Source organism: Chiloscyllium punctatum, chromosome 1, assembly GCF_047496795.1.
Source record: "Chiloscyllium punctatum isolate Juve2018m chromosome 1, sChiPun1.3, whole genome shotgun sequence".
NCBI classification, from domain to species: Eukaryota; Metazoa; Chordata; class Chondrichthyes; order Orectolobiformes; family Hemiscylliidae; genus Chiloscyllium; species Chiloscyllium punctatum.
The window spans coordinates 55,294,421-55,311,562 of record NC_092739.1 but is presented as its reverse complement, the minus strand read 5'-3'; the positions used below and the strand labels follow the sequence as shown (position 1 = coordinate 55,311,562).

The 17,142-nt window shown below is 38.8% G+C and overlaps 1 protein-coding gene across 4 annotated transcripts in view; it reads left to right on the top strand.

Annotated features, from left to right (window-relative positions):
• ppargc1a (peroxisome proliferator-activated receptor gamma, coactivator 1 alpha) overlaps positions 1-17,142 on the top strand; it is a 725,479-nt gene that overhangs the window by 652,993 nt on the left and 55,344 nt on the right. For all 4 annotated transcript variants that reach the window (XM_072563359.1, XM_072563267.1, XM_072563446.1 and 1 more), the window contains 3 exons: positions 7,136-7,330; positions 9,548-9,670; positions 12,744-12,957. In XM_072563359.1, the coding sequence (XP_072419460.1) occupies positions 7,136-7,330; positions 9,548-9,670; positions 12,744-12,957 (532 nt within the window). The remainder of the gene's footprint in view (positions 1-7,135; positions 7,331-9,547; positions 9,671-12,743; positions 12,958-17,142) is intronic.

Here is a 17,142-nt window from a genome sequence, read left to right as displayed (position 1 = left end):
GTGGGTCTCGAGTTACCTGTGGTCCAGGTCAGGTAAAGATAGCAGATTTCTTTTCTAAAAGGACATGAGAGAATAGTACCAAAGATCTGTGCTCCATAAGTAGCCGTGCTACTAGCCAAGTGTTTCAATACAGCTACCACACTGGCATCTGCCTATCAATGTGGAAAATTGCCCAAGTATGTCCTGCCCACAAATCAAATCTAGCCAATTTCTGCCCTATCAGACTTCTTTCAATCATCAGCAAAATGATGGAAAACCGTCAAAAGTGATAGCAAGCTGCATAGGTCACTGAGCAACCTATTCAGTGATGCTCAGATTAGTTTCTGCTAAGACCATTCAACTCCTGACTTTATTGCAACATTGAGCCTAACATGGACAAAAGAGCTGAACAAAGAAGTGAAATGAAGTCACAGGGAAGCAATTAACCAAGTGTGGCATTGACAAGCCTGACAAAATTGAAGTCAATGGAAATCTGGAGAAAACTTACCTATGGTTGGACTCCTATTTAGTACACAAGATACAGTTGTGGTTGTTGCAGATCAATCATATCAGTTCTACACATTGAATCAAGAGTTTCTCAGAGTGGTGTCTTAGGGTCAACAGTGTTCTGCAACATCATAAATAAGCTTCCCTGAGGTCTGAAGTGTGGCTGTTCACTGAACACTGCAGAATGTTCAGTATTATTCAGTAATCCTCAGGTAATGAAATGTTTTTTATCCATACACAGCAGAATCTGGACAGCATCCTGGCCTGACTGGTAAGTGGCAAATAATATTTATACAACACAAATATCAGGCAACAATCTTTTCATATAAGAGCGAACCCAATCATGTCCCCTTGAAATTCAATGACATTACAATCACTGGTTACCTCCCCGTCTAATCTTTGTGGTGATCATTGGACAGAAACATAACTGGATGGGCCATACAAATACTGTGATTAGAAGGGCAGGTCAGAGTCAAGGAATTCTGTAGTAAGTAACTCACATCCTTACTTCCCACAGAGCCTTTCCAATATTTACAAGGCACAAGTCAAGAATGTGATGTAATACTCTCCATTTAACTGGATAGGTACTGCTCAAACGACACTTGAAGCTCTCTAGGACAAAGCTAGACACTATCCAGTACAAAATCCCACGTGATTGCCATCCCATTGATATGGCCCTTTTGGGAAAGTGCACTGATGTTCAAGCCCTAACAGTCCTGCGTTCATCACAAAGTTTAAAAACTTTGTTTATAAACAATGTAAAGTTTCAAATTCATGTGACTAATAGATGCAATTTAACAGAAAATATTGCCAAGGTTTATTTGCTTTACACAAACAACTATTTATTACAGATAAATAAATTCTAAACACAAGCAAACAAGTGTGAACTACCATCATATAATTCTAGCGGAAATTCTAAATCCCTGTTTGAAACTCCTACACACGCATACAACAAAAATGGATAGACAAAATATACTGTGGTGTTTCTGGAGGGAGGAAAAAATATTGAGGAATCACAGTTCAATTTACCAGTCTACAAGCTTTGATATGGTGTTCCTTTTTCTTCCCAAGACCTTTGGCTCTCCTTCTTTCCCAATTCTCAGTTCTTTGCTGAGAATCCAGGAGAGTCACAGATTAATTGTTCAGTTTCACAATCACTGGTTAGGTGCAATAGCATATACAAAAGGGGCTTAAGTTACTTTGCTGCAGAGATCTAGAGACAATCCCTGTTTCATTTAGTCTGTAGACTCTCTGCCCCTGTATTCACACAAAAGTTGTTTAGCTGCCCAGGATCCAGTGATAGACCTGTTGTCAAGCTAATGATCCTTTGCATCCACAAATGGTCACAGTTGCATCAACCCAATCAGCAATCTGTTCCTGGCCAAATCACCATCTACACACATACACCCGAATCCCATGTTGTCTTATCTCTCCTCCCCCACTGCTTGCAAAGTAACAGTGTAAACACAGCTTACAATTAGTTTCAGTAAATTATTTTTAAAAGTGCAGCAATTTCTTCCCCAATCCTTGGTGGTAAAATAATTCTGTTCCCATTTTAGTCCAAATCAAAAATACAAAAAGAAGACCTTGTGGTATTTTCACTATCTTCACGTCATCCATCACCAATCTGTCCCACTGACAAGAGGTACTGCAGCAAATCACCTTAGTTCTCCAAAAGGATTTCTTAAACCTGTGACCTCTACCATCTATATCAACAAGGACAGCAAGTGCTTGAGAACACCACCATCTGCAAATTCCCATCTAAGCCAACTACCTTGCTGACACTGTCCTTTCACTGTTGTTGGGTCAGAATCCATTAACAGCTTTCCTAACAGCACTGTGGCTGCAAACTGAGTTGCAGCAGTTCGAGAAGGCAACTCACCAACAAATTCTCAAAGGCAATTTGATTAAGGAATCAATGCAGGTCTAGCCAGTGATGTCAATGTCACGTTATTAAACAAATAGAAAAGGGAAAGGGGACCGAGCAGAGATCTTTGAGGGATCTCAGAAATGACATTGCACGGAGGAAGAGAAGTCATAGTTGAACAGATATTGGCTAGTTCAGTTGAGTAGGGATGGAATGCAGAAAGGGTAGTCTTGTGGAGTTAGATGATAAGTTATCTGCAAAACAATGTAGTAAGCTCTATTCAATGTTGCAGCAAGGTTGAGAAAGTTGAAGGGTGATAATGTCAGCTAACATGGAGACCCAGAGTTGAATTATTTGAGAACAGTTTGCATTATGATAAAAAATTAAAATCATGTTATGTTTTGTAGCTCAGATGATTACTATATATTTGCCGATTAAGATTAGGCAGCAATTAGAAATAGATATCAGAAGATTAAAAATCTTTTTAGAAAGCTGCAAAATATTTATAGAGGCAAGGACAACTTGAAAGACAACTGGTTTGATATTAAAATCTCTCTAAAAGACACTCATTGTTCATTTGTAAAAGTTTTACATTGCTAGGAACTGTATAAACAATTACTTGCAACAGATAGCCTGGGGCACAATTTTCTCTTCATCACATGGGCAATAGTCTGTCAGACTAGATTGCTTATTTGATTTTCTGTTTGATTTTCATCTACTGTGGCATTTAGAAATGTCACACTAGAATCTTTTTAACTGACAGCCGGTTTCAGTTGTTAAGATTCTTGCTGACCTATGGCAGGATCAAGTTATTACAGATTTGACAAGTGGCTGATGACCCCACAGCACCACCCTACTTTCATACAACATGGAGTAGGAACAATTGTTAGCCAGTATTTTCTTTTTGTGTACGTACATTTAATCTTGACATAAGTGTCAGTGAAAAGGTCAGCATTTACTGCCTCTCCCTAATTGTCCTTCAGAGGTGGTGCTGAGTCTTCTTGAACTGCTGCATTCCATCTGGGCATAGTTATGCCCAAAGTGCTATTGGGAAGGGCGTTCCAGGATTCTGACCCAGTGACTGTGAATGAAGGGTGACTTTGTTCCCTTTCAGGATGGTCTCTGACTTGTAGAAGAATTTGTAGGTGGAGCAATGTTCCCTTGTATCTACTTATCATTCCGAGTGGTCAATGTTTCAGGTTTGGAAGTTACTGTTGAAGGAATCTTGATGATTGCTGCAGTACATGTTGCAGATGATGCATATGTCCATCAGGGTATGCTGATGATGAATGTTGAAGGTGATTGATGAGTTCCTTATCAAGTGAGCTGCTTTGTCTTGGATGATAGCCATGTTGAGTTTTGTTGGAGCTGCATTCATCCAGATTAGTGGCCAATATTCAAACATATTCCTAAGTTGTGCCATCTGGATCATGGATAGGTCTTGATGAGTCAGGAGGTGAGTTAACTGCACATATTTCCCAGCCTCTAACCTGTCCTTGTATTCACAACATTTATGCCAACTCCAGTGAACTTTCTGATCAATGGGGACTCGCAGATTATTGATTCTGAAAGATTCAGTAACAGTAAGGTCATTGAATGTCAAGGGGAGATGGTTAGATTCTATCTTGTTGGAAATAATCATTGTCTAGAGACTGGGCTTCATACAAACATGGAATGTACAAAATAGGAACTGGATTAGGCCATTTGACCCTTTCAGTCTGGTAAACCTTTGCTGCACTCCCTCTGTAGAATCAGTCTGGTAAACAACATCCTTCCTCAGATAAGGAGACAACACTGCACACAGTATTTCAGGTTCTCACCAAGGCCCTGTAAAAATACAACAAATTATCCCTGCTTCTGTATTCAAATCCTTCATTAATATCAGCATCCTATCTTACCAAATGTGCCAAGTAAACAAGACTTTGAGAATTCTTGACTTGAAGTCACAGCTGGTATCTGGCGATTACATTTTACTGTTGTTTGAAAAGAACCACCAAGTTGCTCAGCATGAAACAGCATCTGAGGGCATGAATCATGGATAACAGTCACATACACCCCTCATTCATTGATTTTAGCATCCAACATTTGCCGCCATCTCGTGATCCTCATGTCATTTCCCTGATCCAATTGCAGGATGCTCAGAAAGCATAGACCTGTGTTGCAGAGAGCACTGGCAATGGCATTTAAAAGCTGTTGCAAGGAAACATTTGTGCACTTGGACAAGCATCCAGTTCACGCCACATCTCAGAGGGGTTTGCTTGTTTTCTTTGCGCTGTCTTACTTCATATCTATCTGCAAGCTTGCAGCATCCATGCATTTCCTCTTACAATGTGCCAAAGTTTAATATGATGTGTCTCCACATGGGGGCTAGGTGGAAATGGGCTCAGGGTCAAAGGGAAAATGGAAGCTCTTAGGGCTATTGCAATTAAAGGGAGCATGGAGACTCTGGTGGCTATTGGTGTAGAATTTAGAAGCCCTGGGAGGGGTGTTGGAGTTAAAGAGGATATGGAGGCTATGTGGGCCAAGGCTAGATTGTCAACGCTTGACCAGGCATACAGGTGGCACAGATACAAACGATGCTGATTTCATGGTGGATATTGGTGCGCAACCGGTATTGGGAATAACAGCTGGCACTAGAATTGGAATGAATGATGCCACGGGATAATGTAGATAGTTATTGATGTGAGTTCGGTAAGACTTGGCAAGAAATCTCACTAGGCATCATGGTGAAAAACCCTCAAAACATCTGACACAACAGCCAGTCAAAAAAACACAGCATTCCTCATGTAATCTAGGAAATTAAGTTGTTTTTACAAATCAAGGGAAAAGTGGAACTGCTTTTTCCTGAAACTGGATTTGATACTTCTGTGAGAATTGCCAGCATTAGGTATCTTTGAAACAAAATGTATATGAACTTAGATTTTATTGTCAAGAGTACAGAAGTACAGTGAAAAGTGTATACAGTTGTCACTGTCTGGCACCATGATAGAATGCAATAGTTATAATTAAAAACAAGAGCAGAAACTAAAGAAACAGAAACAAAAGGAAAATGTTCAGATTACCCTCGCCACGACTGCTGCCATGAGTCTTGAGCTGGACGCACCAACATCACCCTGTGCTGGATGTATCAGTGTAGCAATGCTGCCACTACTGCAATGGCTGCTTCACTGTCATTGATGCCACCACCTCAAGTCCTGTGCCTTGCTGCCTCCTGTGCAGACCCACCAACAATGTCAAAGTCTGCATATTCTGGCGCCATCATTCACCACTGGGCCCACATCTCCAGTGGTGTCGCCACCTTGAGATCAATTGAAAGTCCACAACTTTCCAGAACAAATGCAAGAGTTGAACCAACACCCACGTCAGAGCTGCGGTCAATGTCAGTGCCACCACCACTGCCTCAAGTCCTGCATTGTGCCCACCAACATCAGTGTTAACACACTCTGGCACCATCTCTTGCCACTGGGCCAACACTCACTCCCATCGCTGATACACCTGCAGCTGAGCTCTCCAAGGGCCGAAAGTAAGAGAGAATTGTAGAGGAAAGAAAAGTAGAAAGAAAACAAGACAGATAAAAGGATGGAAAAAAACAGCAGAGCAGGAACCCAAATGCTGCTACTCTGCCACCTGCCTTAGCTACATAAAATGCAAATACCCATAAACAGCCGACAGATTAGTTGTATATGGCAGTTTGTCACAGAACTGAGAAGATAAAGAGCAGTTGTGACTCAGACCAGTAAAAAACTTAGCAGTAAGCACAATCACTGTCTGTCTCTTCCTCTCCCTCTGTGAGTGGAAAAGAAATCATATTCAAAATGTTTTGCAGAAAGAAAGAACTAACTCAAGCCAAACCTATGCTCAACTGACTGGCTAAAGAATTGACAGCAGTTGACAACAGTGAGAAATAATTGTAAAAACCAAAAAAAACCCGAAAGGAAGTCACTTCATTCCATCCCCTTTGGACTTGGTTTAGCAAACTGGTTGTCTTTATTTTCCACCCACGCTATTTCTGCAAAAGAGTGTCTCATCTGTGTTGTCCATTCTCTGTATGAATGTGTGTGTGTTTGGATTTAAAGGGGGTGTAGTTTAAGTTCATAATTAACAATTAATAATCTGTTTTTGTTGTATTTTACAAAAAGATAATTAATACATTTTTGTTGTTTTGTCTATTGATGAAACCTGGTATGAGATTCTTTATCTTTGGTAGTGATCACAAACAGGAATTAACCACTCTTAGATAGGTGTATTTCACATTTGTGAAAACTTGTAAGATAGTGGGGCCTAATTTCCAGTGCACTGTTCCCACCAGAGTTATGAAAAGCATTAAACTTTACAGTTACCTAATAATTGCAGATGCCAAGAGGGTGATGCAATGAAATACTGAATAAGTAGTTACTTTGAAAATTGGTTAATCAATTGAAAGATTTGTGTTAAGCATTAACTTGCAAAGAAGCAACAAATCTGCTAGGTTTACATCTCATTTTACTTGCTGGTCTGAGCATTTCCCAGTGGAGAGAATAAGAGTTAAGTGTTGAGGCCTTGTACAGTGCACAAGTATATTAACATACTAATAAAATGTATTAAATAAAATGACTAAAAATATATACTCAATTTGCATACTTCCATAAAATGAAAATGTGAGCTTGACAGTAGTAGTATCACTCACCACATACTTTTTTAAACCGCCAGTGTTTTCTTTAGCAAACTGCATTTATCCAAAATTATACGTCTCTTTAATAATTTACATGATAAGGTTTTAAAGGATATTTTCTTTTTTGGCAGAAGATGGATGAAGAAAATGAGGCTAACTTGTTGGCTGCTTTAACGGAGACATTGGACAGCATCCCAATAGATGAGGACGGACTGCCTTCATTTGATGCACTGTCAGATGGAGATGTGACTACTGTCAATGATTCCGGCCCTCCCTCAAAGCCTGACGGCACTCCTCCGAATCCGGAGGCTGAAGAGCCGTCTCTAGTAAGAATCCTTCCTACTGTTTAACAAGAATTGGATGAGCCTCTGGCTACCCGCTGCATGGGTATGATGTAATCAAAATAAGGTTTGGATTTTTAAATTAACGCCACAAAAAATATGAAAGCATTTCATGCTTACAAAAATGTAACATCGGGAAGCTCAGTGCTGCATTTTAAGAACAGAGTACTATAATCTATGCAATGATAACTTTTAAAGTTAAATTCAAACTTGCAAATAGTAAATGAAAACATTTTGGTTGGGGGGGGGGGGGGGGGGGCAGTGTCCCAAACTGGAGGGCATAGGTTTAAGGTGAGAAGGGAAAGATTTAAAAGGGACCTAAGGGGGAGAACCTTTTCATGCAGTGGGTGGTGTGTGTATGGAATGAGCTGCCAGAGGAAATGGTAGAGACTGGTACAATTACAACATTTAAAAGGCATCTGGATGGGTATATGATTAAGAAGGGTTTAGAGGGATATGGGTCAAATGGTGGCAAATGGAATGAAATTTATTTTGGATATCTGGTCAACATGGATGAGTTGCACCAAAAGGTCTGTTTCTGTGCTCTTATGATTCTATGACTCTATTTCAAGTTTTAAAACTTCAATTGCAACAAAAGTACAATTGAGTAAACACTACCTTTGTAGAAACCTTAAACTTTAAACAATAAAACAGAATATTTCCCTTTACTGTTTAGCACAATTGAAAACGTACTTTGCACAGTTCCTTAAGTGGATATTCAATTCTCCCAGATGCAATTCAAAAGTACTTTTATCACCCAGGGATTTCCCTTTCTCAGATTTGGAATTTTTAAAATTTCAAACCTGTTTTTTTTTATCCCAGAGATTTTTCATTTGGAACAAGCTATGCAATTCCAACTTTGTTTTTACCCCGCATGAATCTAGTCTTTTCAATCCAAGACTCACATCCACATTCCTGTATGATGAACCAGAGAGACCTTTAGCCTCTACTTGTTCTCACTTTCCTGATGACTGGCAAATTAACCTTGTTTGTGAGCTTTCCAAGGTATCATGACCCTTCCCTGCTCAAAGGTCATTTCCGTTGCAATATAACTTACACGAGCCTTGTATGCAAGTAGAAGTGATGATTAGCTATCTTTTTGACTCCGACTCTATTTTATCTTTTGAAGTAAATAGACTGCTTAATGCACAATTATTTACAATCTGGCATTCTCAACACCTTTCTGGGACTTTGAGACTCAATCTGACCATTGATAGCACAAATGTTGGTAGTCATTAGGCAGAATCTTGTGAAACTGCTAGGAATGAGGCATTCACGGGCACTTAATTGTGCAGGAGACCAAAAGCCAGCTTCCCACAGGATGGATGGACCTTCAGAATTAAGATCACAGGATGATAGGGGAGGGTTAATGCTGGCAGGTGTAAGTTATTAGTAACTGAAGGGTTGGGCGTCAATGAGGAAAAGTAAAATGTGATTTTCAGAAGTTGCAGAATGGTTCAGGTTCTCAGTATTTGTGGACATGTCTGTTACACCAATAAGGGTTACCTGCAATGAAACCTGAGGATGAAATTGACTACAGTGGGGTGAGTGGAAAAAGATGTGCGACTGATGCTAAGTATAGCGTACTTCACGAGTCAAAACTGGTCAAATCAGGGACACGGTTTCTCGCTGCCGGTCTGAAAACTAGGACTCCTGCTGTTCTCAGACAGACTGGAGGACAACCTGCTGTCCTGCTATGAGTGGCAATTCTGATCCTACAGCAGGATGATTCACCATTGTCTCCAAGTGTAAACACCTTGTGCTTCTTCAGAGTAAGGCAGTCTGGGTCCCCTTTTCATCCCCAACAATTAAACCATCAGGTATAGTGTCAGGCAGACTTCACAAGTCACTTGATCTCCCTTTATTTTGCTTTAATGTAAAGTTACAGTTTCAAAGCATGACCAGTTATCGTAATAATTGTAATGTTTATTTTGTTGTATATTGGGTGCAATATTACTTACGGTCTCTAAATATTTGCATGTTAAAATATGGTTTTCTTACCATATTAGCATGTGAAAACATGTTTTTCTCACCATGGTTTGTTAAAATGTATTCAAAATGATTAAAAACAACAGCATACCATGGTAATGAGAAACTGGACTAGTTTGAATGACATATGATTTGTTAAGAAGTTGTTCACCGGTAGATTTGTTTATTTCATGGTTCATTAAATGTCCCTGTATTTTGGTTGTACTTTTCCAGTTGAAGAAGCTCTTGCTAGCTCCAGCCAATTCACAGCTTATCTACAATGAATGCAATGGAGGCAGCACCCACACCCACGTGACCAATAATAACAGGATTAGGCCAAGCCCGGCTGTTGTCAAGGTACGCTTCAGTGCTGTCATCACAATGTTATGTGTAAGGAATAAAACATTTTATGCCATAAAGCTTGAGAGTAATTTCAGGTCAAACTTATGAGATTGGTTTTGGAAAGTTTTGAAAAACCTTCCTGATTATTAACTTTGCTTTTTAAGAAGCCACAAGAACTATTTATTTTCCTTGTGTGCCAAAGAACAAACTAGCATAAGCATGGATATTTATAGCAATATTGGACCTCAAAATGTTTGAATTAGATTTTTAGTGTGAGTTATTTAACCCTCTATTATCAGCAGTAAGATGGAAAGGGTCCTGAACCGTGTTATTGTGGTACTTAGCAACAGCCTGCTCACTAATGGCAGATTCAAATGAGAGATTCAAGACGGAATTGGATTATTAACTGAAAAGGAAAAATGCTCATTCAAAGAACTGATATGGACTCAACAAGCCAAATAGTCTACTTTGTTCTCGAACAACTTAGTGATTCAGTTTAGTTTTCACTGGGACCATGGCATTGTGACTTGATTAGAGCATTGGTCCAAACATTATTAACAAAGCTGATTTCCAGAGGTGAAGTAAATTTGATACATTTTTCATCAGGGAAGCATTTGATTGAGTGGCAGCTAGTAATCTGAGTAAAATCAAACTCACTGAAAATCTGGGGAAACTCTTCACTGTCTATGATCTCATACAGGGATAAAGTAAGGACTGCAGATGTTGGAGATCAGAGTCAACAAGTGTGGTGCTGTAAAAGCACAGCCAGTCAGGCAGCATCTGAGGAGCAGGAGAGTCTATGTTTTGGGCATAAGGTCTTTATCAGGAATAGTTGCACACAGCACAAAGAGGACAGTTATAATTGTTGGAAACCATTCATCTCAATCCCAGGACATCCAAGCAAGAGTTCCTCCGAGTAGTGTCTTCCACCCAAATAGTTTCAGCTACCGTACCATTGAGCTTTCATCCATTCATCATGTTAGAAGTTGTTGTTTACTGATGATTGCACATGGTTTTGCCTTTAATTTAAGGGAGAAAATTACAATCAAGGCCAGCATTTATTTACTGTCTCCAATTGCCCTTGAGATAGTGGTGGAAGCCTTCCTACTTAACGTCTGATAGAACTATTTGCTGTTTTCAGATACCAGTTAAAAGTCAATGACATCATGTATGTTTGGAGGACAGGCCAAAAGGTGTAAGGACATCAGATTACTTCCCCTGAAGGAAGTTAGTGAATTAAATGTGTTTGTATGTCAATCCAGTAATTGCATGGTCACTAATACTGAAACTTTGTTTTCAGTTTCAGTTTTTTAAAATTAATTAATTAAATTTAATTTCCTCCAACTACCTAGGTAGGAGTTGAACTCGTTTCTCTCAAGGATCAGTCCAAGCCTTTGGATTACTAATTTAGTAACATTGTCATTATTCTGCCATTCTCTGAAAATTTACACGTCTTCCAATAATGGAGCAGTCTGTATCTATATTCAGCAATAGCTGGATAACATTCATGCTTGGACTAGTTACGGGCAAGCAATATTCATACCATGCAATGACCAACTTTATGGAGAGGAAATCTAAATATCTCTCCATCCTGTTCAATGGCACTATCATTGTTGAGTTCCTAACATTAAGGTTCTGAGGACACCTTCGATCAAAAACTTAGCTGTACCAACTACATAAATATTACAGCTACAAGAACACAGCACAGGCTGGTTATTCTGAAATGAATGATTCATATCCTGACAATCCAGAGTCTGTTCATTATCTACAGTGAACAAGTCAGGATGTGATGGAATAATCACTGTTTCCTTATTTGTTTGGAAGTATGCAGTTCCAATAACATTCAAGAAGTTCAATACCATCTTGGAAAAAAGCAAACAATTTGATGCATCTCATCCAGCATCTTAATCATTCGTGATGTGCTCACTGATTGCAGTGTGTACTATCCACACGATGCGCCTAGTTCTCTTTCACAGTACAGCCCAAACTTGTATCCTGTACCACCAGGAAGGGCAATGACATTAAGTGCATGAGAACACTAGCACCTCGAAGTTCCCCTCCAAGTCGCAGTGTGTTGGAGACATCTCATTGTGTCTTCACCACTGCTGTTCCCGTTACAGAACGTCTTACCTAGCAATGCTGTGACAGTATGTTCACCATACAGAATGCAGCAGTTTGACAAGGTGGTTCACCACCTTATACTTGTGTTATAATAAAGACTACAATAGTATACATGCTGCATGCTTAACTAGTTGCAAACCTATTAGAAACTGAAATTGTTGAAGAGTTACAGTGGGCAGAATTTTCGATAGCTGTAGAAGCAGATAGTACCGGAACACTTAGCTTCCAACAATTGCTTCTTATTGTTTTCTAAAATTTGTCAGTGTCCACAATTAAATAAGATCCAGTATTTTCTGAAAGTGTCATTGCCTTCATTAGAAGGCATTTGGCAAACATTTTGATTGGGAGAAAATGAGGACTGCAGATGCTGGAGATCCGAGTTGAGAGTGTGGTGCTGGAAAAGCACAACAGGCCAGGCAGCATCCGAGGAGCAGGAGAATTGGCATTTCAGGCATAAGCCCTTTATCAAGGAATATTCTGATGAAGGGCTTATGCCCAAAACGTCGATTCTCCTGCTCCTTGGATGCTGCGCGATGTGCTATGCTCTTCCAGCATCAGCCTCTCAAACATTTTGATTGGGTTAGCAAGGTACAACACAATTATGTCCAAGCATCAAGCTGTCATTTATATATGTCGGAAAATAATCAAAAGATCTTGTGGTTTTGTCCCTTTTTTAAAGAAACAGAAGAATTTTAACATAAAAAGAGAATCCCTTATATGTTTTCATCAAGTCTTTCCATGATCTTAACAATCGCCAGCGTTAATTTTGTGTAATTATCTGTCCTTGTCAAAATTATTACTAGCTGCTACTTTCCATTATTCATTTTAATACACAAAACAAAAACCATAGGAGCAACTATCTAATTATGAAAGTAATTTAGTAACACATACTTTATTTTTCAAGTGGTATGTTCAATATATTGTATTCACATTTTTTAGTAATGATGCTTTCTTGTATTTTTATTAGGTGGAGTCAACTTCAAGTATCAAGGCAAGAAATATTTGGCAGCAGCAGAAGTTACAGGTCCAGCGCCGTCCTTGCACTGAATTGCTCAAATACCTGACTACTAGTGATGATTCACCTCAGTCCAAAATAAATAATCATAAAATTAACAATAGAGCCAAAAGCATCTCCAAAAGGAAGATACAGCTGCAATCACAGCAGTCACATAACCTACAAGGTAAGAATAAGCTTTGACAGATAAAAATGTTACAGATTCGAGCCTTTCATAAGTGCCCTTCATAGAGACATTCTTGGATTCACCGGACATTTTATTTTCATAGTTGATCCATGCTACCCTGTATTACTTGTACAACAGTGTAACGTCTGGACTTTGGGCTTCCTCTGTAGCCCAAACTAGACATTCATGCATTTTGTAAATGTACAACTTTAATTTCTCCAAAGATGAGTCAAACAAGTGTGTAATAGAATGAAATTGATAGTTTTAAAACCAGGGGAGAAGGGATGATCAGTTATTCTCTTTTTAACCACCTCTTCATTGGGCAAATGCTGCACTGACCTACAGCATTTAAAATTTAATGTAGGAGCAAAACTTAATTGACTCAGTCAAAATGAAGGAGTCAGTTCTTTTCAAATAAAAGAAAGAGGAATTTTGTGACCTAATAAGGTCCTGAAAAAAGGTGTAAAAGTGATATCAAACACCAACACACAACCTAAGGAATAAGCTTCAAAAGGGAAGATCTCTGTATATAGACAGGTATGTAAGGGTAGTTGAGTTTAAAGCAGGAATGAAACCTGAGTTCCAACAACTTAGCTGTTGTCCTTTTTCTTCAGGAGTGATTAAGCTTGCAGATAACCTGGATGAGTGGATGAATGGTAACTTTTCCAAGTTGCTTTTCCACCGATGCTGGTTTCTAAGATTGAGGGGAAAGGGAGAGAAGAGCTTTTATTATTCTTGCTGTTATGTGTCGATATTACTTTATTACTCCGTTGTTACTCAAAGGCTGCTCTTTGTATACAGTTCCTTTGCAGATTCTGATATCCTTGTCACTATTTATGGTGTCATTATTTCATTTCAAGCCAAGTAGCTGTAGACAACCTTTCACCTTCCAATATATGTATTCGTCCTTTTAGTGTGAATAAAACAAGAGATGCAAATTTCTTGGCCTCTCCAGAATTTTAGTACCTCATAATTAAAGTGGTAATTCAATGTAGCTGGTTTCATGTGTTCCATTTAATTTTGCTGGATTGCCCCAGTTTGTGGCCAGGTGATCACTGCAGCCTTTAAGGTCAATATGTCTCTTTTTTAAAATCATGCTTATCTTGTGAAAGGTCTCCAGAAGAAAAATCAGATGATGGAAGGTATAGTATTGATAGTCTTTTTTTAAAACTGTAAATACTTTCTGGGTCTCAGTTCTTCCACCAATGAGCACAGTTAATCTCTATCTGGTAGATTTTGGCAAAATGTTTTTAACCTGAAACAATAAATATGTTTCTTTCTTCATACCTGCTCAGTTTTTTTGGCATTTTCTATTTTTAGTTCATAGTTCAAGCATGTGCATGCATTTTGTTTTTGAACCTCCACTACTCTGTCCAGATTCTCATGACTTCTAATGCCTCTATCAAATCATCCCTTAGCCTTCTCTTCTTTAAAGAGATAACTCTAGTTTCTTCAATCTACACCATAAATAATGTCCTTTATTTCTGGCATTTTTCTCATAAATCTTTTCTGCACCCTTTCTAAAGCATAAAGCATTCTAGTTGAGACTGAATCAGTATTTCATTAAGGCTAATCGTAAACTCTCTGCATTCATAACCAACGCCTCTATTTTATAAAGTCCAGGATCCTACGCACTTTCTTCAAAAATCTATAGCTTAATTCTTGGAGTCTAAATATCTTTCAAACAATTTGCATGGCCCTCCCACCAAGGGTAATTTATCCTTCCTAAGGTGCAATCCAAAACTACTAGTAGCATTCGAGGTGTGTTCTAACCAGAGCTTTGTAGAGGGAAGTATTACCTTTACCTTCTTGTTTTCTTGATATGGAGATGCCTGTGTTGGACTGGGGTGGAAAAAGTTAAAAATCACACAACACCAGATTATAGTCCAACAGGTTTATTTGGAAGTACTAGATTTCAGAATACTGCTCCTTCGATATGTAACTCATGTAATTTTTAACTTTTTTGTTTTTCTCGTGTGAAGATAATAATTCCAGTAGCTCTTTTTAACTTATTTTCTGCACTTAATAGTGAAATTTCATGATCTGGCTTCCTTGACCTCCACTGTTTCTCACTTCACCATTTAGAAAGTTCTATCTCTTTAAGGTCCAAATTGGATGACCTTCATTAAAATCCCTGTGCCACATTGTACTCTCATGTTACAAAATACAAACATGCATATAAACATGAATTAGCAATCTAAGTAGTTCATTTGGTCCTTCAAGCCTTCTATGCTATTCAATAAGATTTCAGCTGATTTGTTTGTATTCCTAATTCCATTTTCAACCTATACCCAATAATCTTTGATTCTTTGCGAAACAAAAATCTACCTACTTTTGCCTTGAAAGTATCCAATAACCCTGCCTCCACTACTTTCTGAGAGAGAGTTCCAATGTTACACAACCCTCTGAGAAAGAAAAAAATGCTCTCAACTCTGTTCTAAAATGATAATCCTTAATTTCAAAACTGTGTGCTTTAGTTCTGGACTTTCCACAAGTAAATATACTTGCTGCATCCACCTTATCAAGACCAGTCAAGCTCTCATAACTTTCAATCAATTTATTCCTCTTTCTTCTGATCTCTATAAAAACACACCCAGCCTAACTAATCTTTCTTCATAAAACACATTTCATACCACAATTAATGTGTCCATTTTTTCTTGAGAACCCATGACTTTAGAAATTCCAATGTTCCGTCACCCTATGTGGAGGACTGAGTGAGCATAAGAATGTCCCGACTTGGAGTTCCTAGTTTCCACTCGTTCTTTGAGGTACCATGCTTCTATCTGGAATTACCTAATATCTCAATGACTGTTGCCTTAGCAAATTCTTATAATTATGTTAATTCCCAGACTTGAGTCTCTGCCTTCCCTAGGATTCTGTGTACTGTCTCCTGATAATTCCCTTAACCGTTATTCAGAAAACCCCAAGGACTGACTTGGTAGGATAGAATTGCTTGCTCATTTAACCATGAGCCCCTAAAGACTACTCCCTTTGATTGTCACACATGGCAATTTGCTTGAAGCACATTCTGTGTGTTTGTAGTGTACACTTGATGCGTATTGCATGGCATCACAAAGTAACATATCAACCTTCTTGACTGCTCAGTGTTCCAAATTGTGACAGATTGTCTCCCTCTGTCTCTGCACAAAAAATCAGTGCAAGCCACAGAGATTGACAACCTGCAGCTGAGCACTGAAAAGCCTGTGTGCCAGAAAGCAATGCAAACCACCAAGGTTGGTCGTCTGTAATTGAGCACTGAAGATCCTGTTTTCTCAAATGCAATGAGACTCATATGTGGCTGGCAAGTCTCTATGTCAATGCTGAAGGCAGTGTACACTAAGAAAGCAATGTGAGGTAAAAGAAGGCTGGCAGTCTGCAAGTAAGCACACAGTGAACAGCACTATGAAAGCAAACTAGCAAGCCATAAGATGCATCCTGCACAGATGCATGAGCTGTATCTGTATCCCTGCACACAAAGTAACATGGCAGAAGCATGCAAGTTCGAGGGATCCCTAAGCTACAAACTAAAATGTTGAAAAGCCAAAGTGGTGTGAATGTTGGTCCTAGAGTAGATATGTTGACATGGTGGGGCTAGTGGTTTGTTGATATCAACTTGCAAAGGTGAAAGGTTAAGGAGGATGGTGCACTGTGGGGCATGCAAAGTATTGTGGTGAACAAATAGTTGGAAGATGGCCAGGGCAAGGAATCTGAGAGCGGTAGTGTCCAAACGTCTGCTCTCACTTACATGTGCCATTTACTTTTTTGGTAAAGGAAAAGATAATTGGAAGTGATGTATAAATATGATGAGGTGAGGTTTTAAATAGAAATACATAGAAATAAGGTACCATTGTTTTAACGGCACCTTATCAACCAGTATTCTTAATAAACTGAGTATAGTTATATACCTCAAATACCACGATATTAGAGTATTTATGCTGTATATACAATATAACAGTGATGTGTATACCCGTGCATTACATTTCTATTACAGACTGTGTGTTTCTACATTGCTTTTTTGGTGTCTTGAAGCTTTAGTTAGTGAAGATTTACTGACGTTATGTGTACCTCTTGATTATCTGGAATATTTGATCAACCAGCATCCTCCTGGTCCCTTGGTGGTTAATAAAATGTTTGCTGTAGTTGCTGTTCAGAGATGAAGTTCTGATGTCTTTATTTCAGGCTTAC